Source organism: Pituophis catenifer, unplaced genomic scaffold, assembly GCF_029215685.1.
Source record: "Pituophis catenifer annectens isolate HBS135680 unplaced genomic scaffold, rPitCat1.0.hap2 SCAF_4, whole genome shotgun sequence".
Lineage (NCBI taxonomy): Eukaryota > Metazoa > Chordata > Lepidosauria > Squamata > Colubridae > Pituophis > Pituophis catenifer.
In genome coordinates, this window is record NW_027256884.1 from 112315201 (window position 1) to 112330075 (window position 14875).

A 14875-nucleotide genomic window follows, 5' to 3' on the forward strand; every position below is an offset into this window, starting at 1 on the left:
TCAGAATCATTAAACAGATGTAATAAAACTGTAATTTATGCAAATACTGATATCCATGGCAGGAAACTTTACATCCCTGCAATGATAACCAAGATTTATAGACTGCAATGCTAAACAAAATCAAATTGTATTATGCCTTACAGCATGAATTAAGCTAATAATATTCAATTAACAAAGCATAGCTATTTTAACAAATCATAACAGTGTTTTCCATGAATCCAATAAAGAAAATAAAAATCTTAAATTCATGTGAAATTCCATTTTGTGAATGACTGTTTTACTATTTTGCTGTGTATTATAGAGCTTACCCCAAAAAGATAAACTGAGGATTGCAATGGAATATTACTTTCTTATCAGGGTGATTTAATGTGAAGTTTCTTGATATTCAGGCAATATAGATAGTTTTCAATTCTGATTCTGATTGCAACGACTTGATGCATGCAGTGAAAAATTAACACTTCAAATTCTTCTTTACAGACATGACCACATGACTTCGGGTGCCCACACATCTTTCAAAGCAGAAGAAATGGCAACGGTCGGTCATTTAACAGTTTTATGATCCAAGTGCTAGAAGCAATATTACTCGTTTCATATTTGCTTCCTTGTTTTGCAGAATCTTAGTGATAATCAAGACATGATACTTACAATACTGCACATTTAATACAGCACATTGGGAAGCATTGTCAATTTGACCCTAACCTATTGAAACTACTTTAAACGATAAGAAAGAGACCAAGTTAGCAGGAAAGACTCCTCGTATTGGTCCATTCTACCAGGTTACAGAGAGTGGGCATACTCCAGGTCCCTTTTCTCAAACATTGCCATCTGGTGAGATCTCATATGCACACCAGTAGTGGGTTTCACTTACCTTTGCTACCGGTTCGGAACTGTGAGTGTGTGTGCGCGCTTGCTTAGTTTGCTTGCGGAGCTTTTGCACATGTGCAGAACCTTCTACATATGCGCTGAGTGTCTGTGATGATGTCTGGGCGGGTGGGCAGAGCCTCTCGCCGCCGCCGCTACCGGTTCACTCGAACCGGGCCGAACTGGTAGAAACCCACCACTGATGCACATCTTCTTCATAGCCACCTCAAATCTTTTAAACGGGTCCCGTTTGAGATTCAGCTCCCCATATCCCTATGCTGTTAGCTTTCTAGAAGGCCATGAAGACTTGACTCTTCTCCCAAGCATTGACCTAGGACAGTGATGGCTAACCTTTTTGCCATCGTGTGCCAGGAAGGAGGGGGTGGGAGGGTCATGCGCGCACATGCCCACACCCATAATTCTATGCGCCCTGCCCCCGCGCATGCGTGTGCAACACCCCCCTCACCGCTCCCCCTGTTCCTGGCACGCGATGGCCCGGTAGGCTCGTTTTTCTCTCTCACCTGGCTCCAGAGCCTCTCTAGGAGTCTGGAGAGGGCAAAAACGGCTTCCCCCCCAGAGGTCCTCCAGAGGCAGGAAACAATCTGTTTCCTTACTTCTGGTGGGCCCAGAAGGCCCGAAACTCAGCTGGCTGGCGCACGCATGCATGCCAGAGCTGAGCTTACGTGCCCACTGATACGGCTATGAGCCTGTGGCACATGTGCCATAGGCTCACCATCATGGACCTAGGGTGAAGTTGAGTTGGGCAGCAACAATATGGGTAGTTCTAGTGCCTGGTGGGAAGGGTATGAGCTATATTATTCTTATTGGTTTCTGAAGGTACAGAGCGTAGACATTTTATTAGTACATTTATATCTTCTGTGAAGTAAGGGTGGAATAAATATAGTCTCTCTCATCCTTATCCTTTTTCATGTGGTAAATTAGATGAAAACTTAAATATTTTCAGTGGGTTTAGATATTCCCACTGAGTTTCATGGCTGCATGAAGATCAGAATTCTTTATCCTGTTTGATCAATCACTCCAGCAGAATAGATGCAGTTAAAACATTGATTGTACAGTGCCTGCACTGTAAGAAACCCAACTGAGGAATGAAGTTACAGATAGTCCTTGATTTGCGACCATTCATTTAGTGAACATTTGAAGTTACAACAGCACTGAAAAAAAGTGATTGACACGAGCATTACAGCATTCCCACAACCATGTGATCAAACTCCAGGTGCTTGGCAAGTGACATGTATTTAAAATGGCTGCAGCATCGGAGGGTCATGTGATCACTATTGCAGCCTTCCCAGATGGCTTCCAACAAGCAAAGTCAATGGGGGAACCGGATTTCTTTAATGATCGTGAGATTCACTTACCAACTGTAATGATTTGCAAAAAGGGTCATAAAATTGGGCGCGATTCGCTTAACAACCACTTTGCTTACAATGGAAATTCTGGTCCCAGTTATGGTTCTACCTCAAGGACTACCTGTAGTAATTGCACTCTCATCAATGCCATTTAAAGAAAATTTGATAGGAAACAAAACACGAGTTCTGTATCTAATTTCCCAGTCCCTTTTTAATATGTAATAACAGGTTCAAAGTTTAGAACTGACAAGCTGTGGTGAATGTTAGCTCATGCATGAACTTAAGATTTTATTCAGACTCTCTTCGAAAAGTTGTGATGTCAGCAGAATAAGGATCCATGAGAAGAGTTTTCTTGCTGGTATTTGTGATACAATTATTAATTTTTAAAAAATATCTCCAGCTTTTTTTATTTTTTTAAAAAGCCCACTGTTTTATTAATTAATTATAATCATTGCCTTGCTCTGATTTCATCTTTGGTTTCTTCTTATCTTCCATCCTCCAATTGTTCTTTTATTTGTATTATGGATCCCATTATTATATTGTTTATGAATTGCCTGTGAACCAGGGGTGAAATCTACATACCTTCCCTACCGGTTTGGAAGTGTGTGCACTGTGCGTGCCATGTGTGATTTTGGACCCTCTGAGCATGCCCAAAGCCTTCTGCGCATGTGCAGAGGGTAAAAAACAGGTTACTTCCTAGTTAAAACCAGGAAGTAATAACGTCTGGGTGGGTAGGTGGGTGGGTGGGCGGAGCCTCGCACTGCCGCCGCTACCAGTTTTCCGAACCACCTGCCACCAGCGCTACCGGTTCGCCCAAACCGGTGCGAACTGGTAGTATTTCACCTCTGCTGTGAACATTTGAGGATGAATGGGAAACAAGATAAACATTTATAAATTTTGAGAAATAGCGTAAACATCCTTATGCTATTCATTTCTTTGTTCTCTGTTCCACTCATGAGATCTCACTGGTAGGGATAGCGAAACAAACATTGTTTTGATATTAAGAAAATGGTCCCAGGGGTTGAAGGAGATGCTCTTCAAGAATTTTCTTCTGCAGGTAGCTCTGAATTTGTTTTGCGGTTATGTCATACATGCAAGTACACCCACTCTGCCACTGTCATAATTATTCTAGACTCTCTTGGTGACTACAGTGCATATGTCACAACTGGAGGATATCTATAAGCCTTGAATGATGAGAACAATTCTTTCAAGCTAGGGCTTTAGGGACCTAGAGAGAAATTACTCTACCCACCTGTCATGATCCTCTTCATTTTAAAAGAACTGCCGGGACTGTCTTTAGAAATCATCAACACAGTCGGTTCACTTTTTCTGACCTTAATCTAATACAGTGGTTCCATCACTTGTGAGCCAAAGACTAAAGTCTGCCTTTAAAAAAATAAGCTTAGCTTTTGCAAACAACTGTCATGTTGGCTCCTTCCCCCAAATATTGTCATCTCATGGGAACCAGGAAGCATGCCTTTTCTGTGGCAACCCCCGTCCTATAGAATATCTTGCCCCCTGAAGTTCCACTCCACCCTTTTAGCCTTCTGTAAGGCTTTAAAGGCCTGATTTTTCCTTCCAAGTGTTGGAAGAAGATTGCACAATGAATGGAACGTTAGCATGGATTGGCCCCAGGTTTTTGTTATTTTAAATGCTTTATGTTTTAATCGGTTGGGTTATATAGTTTTTCAAGTGGTTTTACGTGCCTTTTAATCTTCGCTTGGGAGCCGCTCAGAGTTGCCTGAAAATACAGGTGGCTGTTTCAACGTTTGAAATGAATAAATAAAATATTGTATTTGTTGGAACTGGGGGGTGTCTTTCCACTGTGGTTGCCACCTGCTGTGCCTGCTTAAAGTCATCTATAAGGTGCAGGCATTGGAGAATTCCTGAACATTACCATGTCCCCAAAGGCAAGTCTGATTCCTAAACTCTGCTGACTAAGTAGATGGGAAAGCAGGGCAAATTTAATTACTTAAGTAGCCTGTAATGACAAGGAAGATGTTGCTCTGAGAGCAGATGAAGATGCTAGTTGCCTATTGCGTATGTATATAACCAGGGTGGGCTGCTGGGGGTTCATAGGGGTTCGGGAGAACTTCTAGCTAAGATTCTGTGCAGTTTGGAGAACCCCCAAATCCCACTCCTGGCTGGCCCCATCCCCTCCCAGAAGTCCCCAAGCAGCCCGTTTTGGATGCAGGTAAGTGCAGGGTGCATGTGGAGGCTCAGGGAGGGCAAAAACTGGGCCTACTAGAAGGTCAGGAAGGCCGGAAACGGAAAAGGACCGTTTCTAGCCTCCAAAGCCTGGGGAGGCCATTTTTGCCCTCCTGGAAGCTCGAAAAAAGCCTCCGGAACCCGGGGAGGGCAAAAACGCCCTCCCCCGCCATGGTGCAGGAGGACGACTAGCCCACGCCCACCATAGCCATGCCCACCCAGAAACCGGGCAGAGAACCCCTTGCTAAAATTTTTGAAGCACATCCCTGTATATAACTATGATGTGTATTCCCAGCTTTCTCCTGCAAAATTTCCCGTCTGGTGCTTTAACCACAAGACCAAAATTCTATATTCCTAGATTCCATGAAGAAGTTTGATTATAATCAGTTAACAAATATTTAACCAAAACAGTTAGCCAAAATATTATTGGTTCTTGGACCCAGTGTTACAATATAGCTCTTTCTGTATTTTTCTTTCAATTATGTACTAGAAATAAGGAAAGAATTTATTTTAGAAAAACATTATTGATATTTGTATATTTCAATTTAATTTTAATAATTGTGATAAATCCAAGAAGATTTCTTTTTCCCATTCAAGAAGAGCATGTTTATTCATTCAGAAAATTGCTTTTCAGCTGTAATGTTCAGAAACTATAATTATGAATTTCTACTCCATATTTGTTGCAGATGTGGCCAATTTTTGCATCATTTGCCTTAATTGTTGAAGAGTTTAGAACTAAATTAAGGTGTTCTAAAGCAGTTTATCTGCAAGCGAGAAAAATGTGCAAATGTTGAAATAAGGCCGCCTCTGCAGCCAAGATATTATTAATATTACCGTAGAAGAGAATTTTAGTAAGAGATAGGTATTTGGTGGCTTTACTTGGTTGAAATAAATATCTGTTGTCTTCATTTGTTCTCTTTGTAAACCCAGACATGTAACTCCTCTTTGCCCTCTGAACCTATGAATAAATTCCTTGATGCAAACATCGCTGATGTAATGGACAACACGTCAACGTGGAATGAGGAGCTGGAAAATGAGCTTTTAAAAGGTAAATTCATATCTCTGCTCCTCATTGTACATGACCTGCAAACTCTGGGTATGAAAGTGATACACTGTAAAGCACATTCTTATATTCAGTTAGTCCTCAGTTAATGAGGACTAAGTTACCAAGTAACTTAGTTAAAAAGTGCAATGTCATGTGAATGCAGCACTTAGCAACAGAAACTTGGCACTTCTAGGCAAGAAAAACCAAATGCACAGGTACGGTATAGGTGGCACCTCGCTCAATAGTAGTAACTGTGAGAGGGATGTTGGAGTCCTAGTGGACAATCACTTAAATATGAGCCAGCACTGTGCTGCAGCTGCCAAAAAACCCAACACAGGTCTAGGCTGCATTAGCAGAGGAATAAAATCAAGATTATGTGAAGTGTTAATACCACTTTATAATGCCTCGGTAAGGCCACACTTGAAATACTGCATCCAGTTTTGGTTGCCACAATGTAAAAAAGATGTTGAGACTCTAGAAAGAGTGCAGAGAAGAGCAACAAAGATAATTAGGGGACTGGAGGCTAAAACCTATAAAGAACGGTTGCTGGAATTGGGTTTGTCCAGTTTGATGAAAAGAAGAACTAAGGGTGACATGATAGCAGTGTTCCGATATCTCAGGGGTCGCCCCAAAGAAGAGGGAGTCAAAACTATTCTCCAAAGCAACTGAAGGCAGGACAAGAAGCAATGGGTGGAAACTAATCAAGGAGAGAAGCAATTTAGAACTAAGAAGAAATTTCCTGACAGTTAGAACAATTAATCACTGGAACAAATTGCCTCCAGAAGTTGTGGGTGCTCCAACATTGGACATTTTTAAGAAGAGATTGGACAACCATTTGTCTGAAGTGGTGTAGGGTTTCTGCCTAAGCAGGAGGTTGGACTAGAAGACCTCCAAGGTCCTTTCCGACTCTGTTATTCTACTCTATTCTGTTCTGTTCTGTTCTATTCACCATTGTTAAGTGTGGATCATTAAATGAGGGTGTCACATGATACTTTTAATATTTATAATACAATTGTGATCTCCTGCTGGCTTTACATTCATTTTAGGAAGCTTGCAAAGGAGGTTGCAAATGGTGATGACGTAATCATGTGCCAGTGTTGAGTGCCTGATTTGTGATCATGTGACTGCGGGGATACTCTGACACTTAAGTGTGAGGACTAGTCGTAATTGCCATTTGTTCAGCACCATTATCAGTTCAAACAGTCGCTGAATAAGCGGATGTTAAACAAGGACCACCTGTAATGCCACTGTGGCCTACAGTTGGTGCTTTCCGAATGTGCTAAACTTCAGTTCCCAGTCAGTCTACTGGCAATGCTTTCCAAGAATTCTGGGAGTTGAAGTAAATGCGTGTATAGGACAATAGCCTGGGGCAGACTGCCCTGTATTTTCACCAAGATCCTCTGAGTGGAGTAATAAATGAATTAGATAATCACATAATGGGATTATTACCTTCCAATTCATCTATAGCCATTCTGTTTACCTTCAGGCATTAACGCAATCTACCCAGACAAGAACTGACACTCGTCAAAAATTTTGAGTGCGTCCTTTGGTTAGCTACAGTGGCGCTACTGTCGCTGCATGGGGACATTAATTGGGTCTCATTGTCCAGGAAGACTACCAAACAACTCGCCACCAACCAACATACAGTTAATTTTTAAGTGTTATTTGAAAAGACTGTATTGAATTATAAGCTGAACCAGTGGAGAATGAATGATAGTCCTTGAGATGCAATGTTCGTCTTCTTTCTTGCTCTGCTTCCTCAAAGCTTCATCTTCTTGCTATTTAACGTTGTGTGCAGTTTCTGTAGTACATTCTGTGCAGCACTTTGGTAATCCTCACTACCCACCCAGGTAAAGACAGGAAAAGCAGTCCCTAAAAGCAAGTGGAGAAAATCAGATGTTGTGGGAGCAGCCATAATAATCCCTCCAGAAACTCCAGGACTCTCTTAAACTTTCTGATGCTTCTCCTTAATCTTTTCCTCCAAGTTTAAATATTCAAATATTCCTATTTTTCCTCACAGAGCAGAGACAAAAAAACTACTCTCTACTTCAGATTTTCAGATTTTGAGCCCATATAGCAGTGTTTCTCAACCTTAACAACTTAAAAGATATGTGGACTTCAACCCTCAAAGCAAGCTGGGGTATTCTGGAGGTTGAAGCCCACATGCCTAGATGGAGAAATGCTGGTATAGAGATTATGGCTAGGGATAAGGTGACCTTACCAGAGTACACAGAATAGGCCCATTCTTTTCAATTTTGGGATTGAAGATAAGGGGTAAAATAAATGTTTTAAATCCCATTCATGGAGAAATGATGCTTGGCTTGATCCTTAATTTGCATTGAAAAGCCCATAAAATGTCACTGACAGTATTGTCGGGTTGTTGCTGAATTTCAGTGGTGTGATTAGATGGTGCTTCAGAGACCACAGCAAGTCATTGTTGGAGAATTAGACCTTTGCTCCTTTAAAGTGTTTATTTTTCTACCTCAGTTAAATAATTGATAGGGAAAGGGTTATCTCTTTCCCCTAAGCGAACTAAGGAATGATAGGTACAGGCTAACACACGCAGCACAAAAAATAATAATTACACCTTGCATCCCCAAGGTGAAAATACTTTGCAAATTAATCTCCCCGCATTCTTGGCAGTTAGAAAATGTTCTTGAAATGAATTTTAGATTTAATATTTAACTCAAAAGGAACAGCCAGCAAACAAGTATATATACATTTATCCAAGTATATCGTATGTAAGGATGCGAATGAATTCAGTTATGAATTCTGCAATCTGCTTTCAACAGAATGTTCCATAACAAGCACATTAGCTTTAAATTAAGATTAGAGAAAAATCAGTAACACATGGAACAACATTCATGCAATCTAACATACTGATTTTGTAATGTTTTCTGTTGATTTTAGCCTGTTTTAACTTGTAAGAAAATTGCATTTCAATAAAAAGAACAAAAGCCTCATAAAATGATTGAGAGAGAAAAATTGCGTGTTTAAAAATGCCTCTGACAGTGTGTATCAAAAACTTTTAAGTATATCTGTTATTATGCTGGTGTCTTAATTAAAATAGAGATATATAGGGGATTTTATTTTATGTTGAACAATAAATCACAGCAGGTTGATCTATGTCAATGTTGAAAAATAAAATTAATTCCTTCCTTCCTTCTTCTCTGTTCAATAGTTTTGGACAGTCTGGATAACCAGCTGGCAAAAGAACAATTTCAAGATACTATGAATACAAGGACTCCAACTAACTACAGCTCTACAGTACCAGAAATCCATCATCATTCCACTGTTGTGCAACCAAATTTCCTCCGAGAAGTACAGAGAAATGACCAGAACTTGTTTTTCCCAGATAGAACAAGGACATTACGAGCCAGAGATAAATACAAAACTCTCTTCACACCAAGGAGGCTTTATGATAACTATACAAAGCAGCATCACCCAGAAAAATACATATATGGGGATTTGTATGATGAAAAATCTGTTTTGAAGAGAGGATATTCTACTTGTTGTCTTGGACGTTCTTCAGAAGATAGGTTGGCATTTCCATCAGGATCATACAGTAATGGATTTGGTCCTAAGAACTTCATGTGCAAGAATAAAATGGGCAGAAGTTACTCTTTGTCTTGCCTTACAAGGCGCTCGTCTTTGACATCTGCTGACGGGTTTTCCACCGGTACCTTACAGCATGATTTGGAAAACAATGTGGACTTCACAAAAGCCAACTTCCAGCATCCTTCCAGACGGACTCCTCTTTCATCTATTGTATGGAATATGCCACAGTCTTCTAGACATTCACTACATCCAAACAGACTTCGTAGAACACAGTCATTAATAGAATTTAACTCAGCGTTCGAGGACAGACATCTTTGTTCTCCAGAGGAAAATACAAGATATAAAATTTTTAGGTCAAAGACGAATTACAGACCAGTAATACCAAACAAGAGCCATCCTTTATTCACTGAGAGACGTATAGACCCTCTGTGTTTCGACAATCGGGAGAATTATGTGTTACATCCATTGAAAAATGTCTCCAAACCATGTTATAGATACCCATCATTTCATGGTAAAATGAATCCGTCCCCAAACAATCTTCCTTTTGGAAGAACGGAGGAGTATCTTTTTAGACGTCATAATCATCATCAGTATTTCAGGGATGCTAACCGTGTCCCTGATGTAAACTTTGAACAGGCGATTGATGGGCGAAGTGACTCCTGGGGAAAAAAAGATGTATGGCAAAGTGATCATATGCGTGACTGTGCCTCAGAATACACGAAGAGTAGGGACCATCCAGGAAGAGGAACTAACAAATTGTTTGTAAAGTGTTCAAAAGGCGTGCAGAAAAGTCCAACTTATGTCTCAGCTGTTTTGGAGAACCAAACTGAATATGCAGCACCAAGTCCAAGTCATTTTAGTGGAGATAGTCAAGCCCCTTCAAAGACATTTGTTAAACCCTTTCAAACCAAGAAAAACTCTAAAATGCGTGGCATGGAAGAGGTGAATGGTGCTGATCAGTCAGACAAAATGGATAGTATGGACATGAAAAAGCCAACGTTAACTCAAGCGTTTGGACAAGTAAAAACAAATAATCCAACAGAATATCAGATGTCCCCTCCTACAGCCTTCTCTCAAGCTACCCCTCCTATGAGTGTATCCCTCCATCCACCTTTTATAATAAATTCAAAAAGGCAAGCCAAGGCGAATTCCTCAAGACCCATTGAAAACATTTGTTTATCAAATATTTACACTAATAATGGCCAAAGAAATGAAGACAACAGCACTGAAAGCAACAGTGTAAAGCAAGCTTGCCCCCCACACCTGATTGCTAATCCTTCAAAGCTGTCAGTTCTTCGAAGTAACCCTCAAGAGGAACTCCAGTTGGAAACTTTGAAAGCATTTAATCCTGACAAGATGTTAAACCCTGTTTTCATTGAAGATCCCAAAGTACTTCCAAACAATGATTTCCCTCTTTCTTATGCTGAAACACTCCAACCGAATAGATTTGTTAGATATTCGACTAGTAATAGCATTTGTGGCTCACCCGTGAGCAGCCCTCTCAAATCTCCTAAAACGCCTAAGACATTCTATCAAAAATCAGCTAGTATTGATGGCAGTGACCTCTCTAAAAAACGCATCTCTCCCCCTACAAGGAAAATTCCTTTCAGAAATAAGAGGATGGGGGAGGACAACATAGAAGCCCATGTATCAAACAAACTTGGGAATATTTATTCAAATAAGGGAGATAAGAGGTCTTTGTTCAGCTCATCCTGCTCTTCCTTAAACATGTCGTCCAAAGAAATGGCTGAGGAAAAAAATAAACAAATTAAAAAGTATCACGTGCATTTAATTCAAGCTCCTAACTGCCCATCAGGGAGCACTGATATAATTGGCAGCAAGCGGAAAAAAAGAGATGAGATGCTTGGTCTAGAGAAAGCCATTTTTCTTTCTCCTGAAAAGGAGGAAGCAGAAAATCCTTTAAAGCAATATAAAACTACCAGCACATTGACAGTAAGCATAGATGAAGATAATGTAAAATACCATGAACTGATTTCGGTTTATTATACTTTACCACAGAAACATTCAAAAACTTTGTGCGATGTCTTCCTAGCAGATACCAAAAAGGCAGATTCATCCTCATCCCCAGAAAAATCTGAGAGCTCTCAAAAGCAGTATGAAGTTCGTGTCGGTATGACAACTGTAGCTTTTCCATCCAGCTTAGAAAAAGGAGAGAAACTTATTTCCCCTAGCAAAATGCCTGCTCCTGATGATATACAACAGGATTCAAAAAATACAAGCAATCCTGTTAAAGATCTCCAAGTTTCAAATCCCATTGTAGGAACAGCAGATATTTCTCAAGCACATTGTTCAATGAATAATAAAAAAGAAATAGTTGTATCAGGAACAGAAGAGCTGCGGCTTGCAATTTCCAATAGGCTACCTGTGGATGAACCCAAACCCAGCAGAAAAGAGATTGAAACAGTTAACACCAATATTTTGTCCAACCTGCATGTTGGCAGGCACTCTTCTCCATGGACAGGGACACTAAAACTTAATAAAAGCTTACATCTTAACTCATTGAATTCCAAAAATATCTCTTTGGGGAACATTTCTGCAGTTTCTTCTGCAATAAATGGCCAAAAAGGAAGTCCTGGCTGTAGTCAGCCATTTGCTGAAGCATCAGCAAGCATTCCTCCTTCCAATTTAATTGATGGAAAGCCCACTGTGTATCCAGAAGTCGGCACCCGAGTAAATGTCACTAAAGAAAAAATTAGAAATGCTGCAGAGATCAAAGAAAGGGCTCGTTATATATGTCGCATTATTTCTGAAAGGGGACATCAATTTCCACCGAGAAATGAAGGTGTCCGAAATGAAACGTCCATTTCAACAACCAAGATGCATTCAGATTCCCAGAATTTTACAGTGCCAAGGGATGCTGCTTTTTCAGCTAATGCAGTTGTTCATCCCAAAGGGAATGCAGTAGAATGTTCAAAGCCTCAACAGCAAGAGATGCCTCAAAATCCTGCCCTCCACAAAGTTGGCACAAATTTACAGAGATCTGAAAGAGTCTCTGTGGACAATGAGAACCTTAGCTCTAAAGATCAGCATTCAGGTCCTACACAGGACTTGCCTGAGCATTTACTACCTGAAAGTAAGCTTGCCCTGGATGGCCTTAAAAATAAAGTTAATGACATAGAAAAAAGGAAAAATAGGTCTTCAGTTAAAAACAAACTGGCAGCCATGTGCAGAACAAGTAGAAAGTTTTCTAATAAGAAAAACTCAAGTCCCAAACCACACGTAAGTTGCATATTTTCACAAAACGATGCACTCCCATTAGAGAAGAGCAGTCACCATCCACTGTTGATTTCACCCAATGATTCCCAGCAAACAGGGAATGAGAATCAGAATCAGGTTTCTCTACCTGGTGAATTTGATATTCCAAGACTGAGTAAAGTGGAAACTAAGAAATTGCAAGCTAATGAAGATAGGAGGCCTTTGACAAACTTGTGCAACCAGAAAAGAGAACATTCTGGGCAAAGCGATAAAAATATAAAGACCATCCAAAATTCTAGCATCTTATTTTCAAAATCAATTATGCCTGTGCTAAACAACAATTTACAGACAGGTAGCAAAGTTTTAGAAAATAACAACCATCCCATTTTCTCCAAATGTGCAGGAATGGATGCTTACCCCCAAAAAAGAGGTCACTGTAAAGTTGGTGAGCTTTCATCTTTTCCACGTTTATCTGATAAACATGCATACATTAAAAATAACTCAAAGGCAAATATTTGTCCACTGCAAAAATTGACTTCTCAAACAGAATGTGATGATTATCAAGATAATGAGCAATCAGGCATCTTTAAAAATGTAAATCAATCCTGTGCCAAGCCAGTTCTATATCTCCGCAAAACCCAGCGTGAACGACATTTTTCTGAAAGTTCCTATACTCAAAAACTCCATGATTATTTGCCCCCCAAAAACAACCTGACACAGCCCGGATATAATCGGAAGTTTAAGTCCTATTCTGAATTGTTGTCCTGTGACGAAAATGAGAACTGGGACTCGTACAACGAGAATAGTAGGAACTTTGGCTCGCGACGTATCATGTACCCCTCAATTGAATTTGGTATTTTTGGGAAAGAACAACAGCAGGCTTTCTTAGATAACATAAAGAGGTCACTCACAGAAGGACGGTTGTGGAATCCATGTCTTTTAAAGAACTCCAGGTCTATCAAAAGGGAAGATGGGTACTCCTTTCATGGGTTGGAGCTGTTGAAATCGAGTGCTACAGAAGAACAGTTCCCAAATGAACCTTTTGATTTCCACGAAGAAGCCTCTACATATTCTTCAGATTCTGACTCTGACACTACCACAGATGATGAATATTATCTGCATGAGTATGAGAAAGAATCAGAACTATGAGGAACTCAACAGATGTAGAAAGCAACTACCTACTACTAGCTGACTTGTTGATTGATAGTTTATAAAAGAGCAGGGACTGGAAACCTGATTAGCTTTCTGTAAATGCACTAATTTGAATTCAGATACTAAATGGACATATTGCACTGATCTAGTCTTCCACAATTCTGGCTTTTCTTAAATATGTGGACTCCTGGAGTTCTAAGAAATATTCAAGGAATTAAGGTCCACATATCTGGGGAATGCTCAGATTTTAAAAACTCCATGGAGATGTAATATATTTGGTTTTAGGGTAGGGTGCTGTATGAATTCAGTCACGGTGGCTTATTAAACTGTGGCGTGCTTTTTTGTGTGTTGCTTAAATTCAACCAACTGTGGTTTATTCAATAAACCATAGTGAAGCAAGCCGTAACTTAAGAATTATGTGAACCTAGCCATTATAGTGATCAGCTCAAAAATCAGAATTTGTTTTAAATGGTAAAATTGCCCTACATTTGAATCTCCAATGGCACTGAAAAGAATAAAGGAATTGTCCTACTGGTTCTCAAATGGGCGTGCCTGCTTTTTCAGAGCAGGGTCTCTTGTGCCAGTCAACTTTGGCACATAATCATAACACGGCTGCTTTCATCAGCAATTGAATGTTTGCATTCAACAATTGATGGCCTTTCTGTGTTTCAACAAATCTAAAACGTCTTAAGTTCAGGGAAGATTCAGAATATATGTATATTTAGGTGAAAAAAGGAAGATTCAGAATGTGTGTATATTTAATATCCTAAAGGAGAAATGTATTCCTTTCATTAGAAAATGTGTGTTTTATTAAAACCCCATTAAAATGAAAGCAGCTGCTTCAATGAGGTACAGTAGCTATCCTTAAGCTTCAAATCATGCTGAAGCTATTGCAAGAGACTCTCTCATTCAAAACAGTGAAATTTTAAAATGCTACATGTTCACTGATTTCCACTTTAGTTTTTTTTTAAATCAGTCTATTAACATGATGTACAAAATTGGTTATTCTGAAATGCTGAATACTTTGTTAAAGAACTATGTATGAACTGAATGTACAGTATACTTTTATATATTTGTTTAGTATGACAGTTACACTTGAAAGTACTTCTAAAGTACGTAGTTCATGTAAATGAAACCATTCTAGTAAGATTCTAATTAATGGTCTGTTCATGTAAAAATACGTTCCTGAAATGTGAATTATTTTGGAAAAAAACCCTGTGCATTAATTGTGCATATGGCCTAATTAAGCTGTATAGCTTTTTGTATTGGAAAAAGACTTTGGACCTTGTAAAAGTTTGTTGAAGCTTTTTTTTTTACTGAAAATACTTCTATGTGAAGCTCAGAGAGCAGTCAAAAAGTCATGCATAGGACATATGTTTACACGCATACAAAACTGTTCTTTAGTATTTTCTTTCTGTGCTTTGCCGTTATGACTTTTGTTCTCTTATACATTATAAATATGTTGTTT

General features: G+C 39.5%; 1 protein-coding gene across 1 annotated transcript in view; it reads left to right on the forward strand.

Annotated features, from left to right (window-relative positions):
- The window catches only part of EXPH5 (exophilin 5), a 59935-nt gene extending 46456 nt beyond the window's left edge, over positions 1 to 13479 (forward strand). The window contains exons 4-6 of the mRNA XM_070942858.1: positions 478 to 535; positions 5367 to 5484; positions 8663 to 13479. Of these exons, the coding sequence (XP_070798959.1) occupies positions 478 to 535; positions 5367 to 5484; positions 8663 to 13404 (4918 nt within the window). The 3' untranslated portion in view covers positions 13405 to 13479. The remainder of the gene's footprint in view (positions 1 to 477; positions 536 to 5366; positions 5485 to 8662) is intronic.
- Positions 13480 to 14875: the final 1396 nt, after the last annotated feature.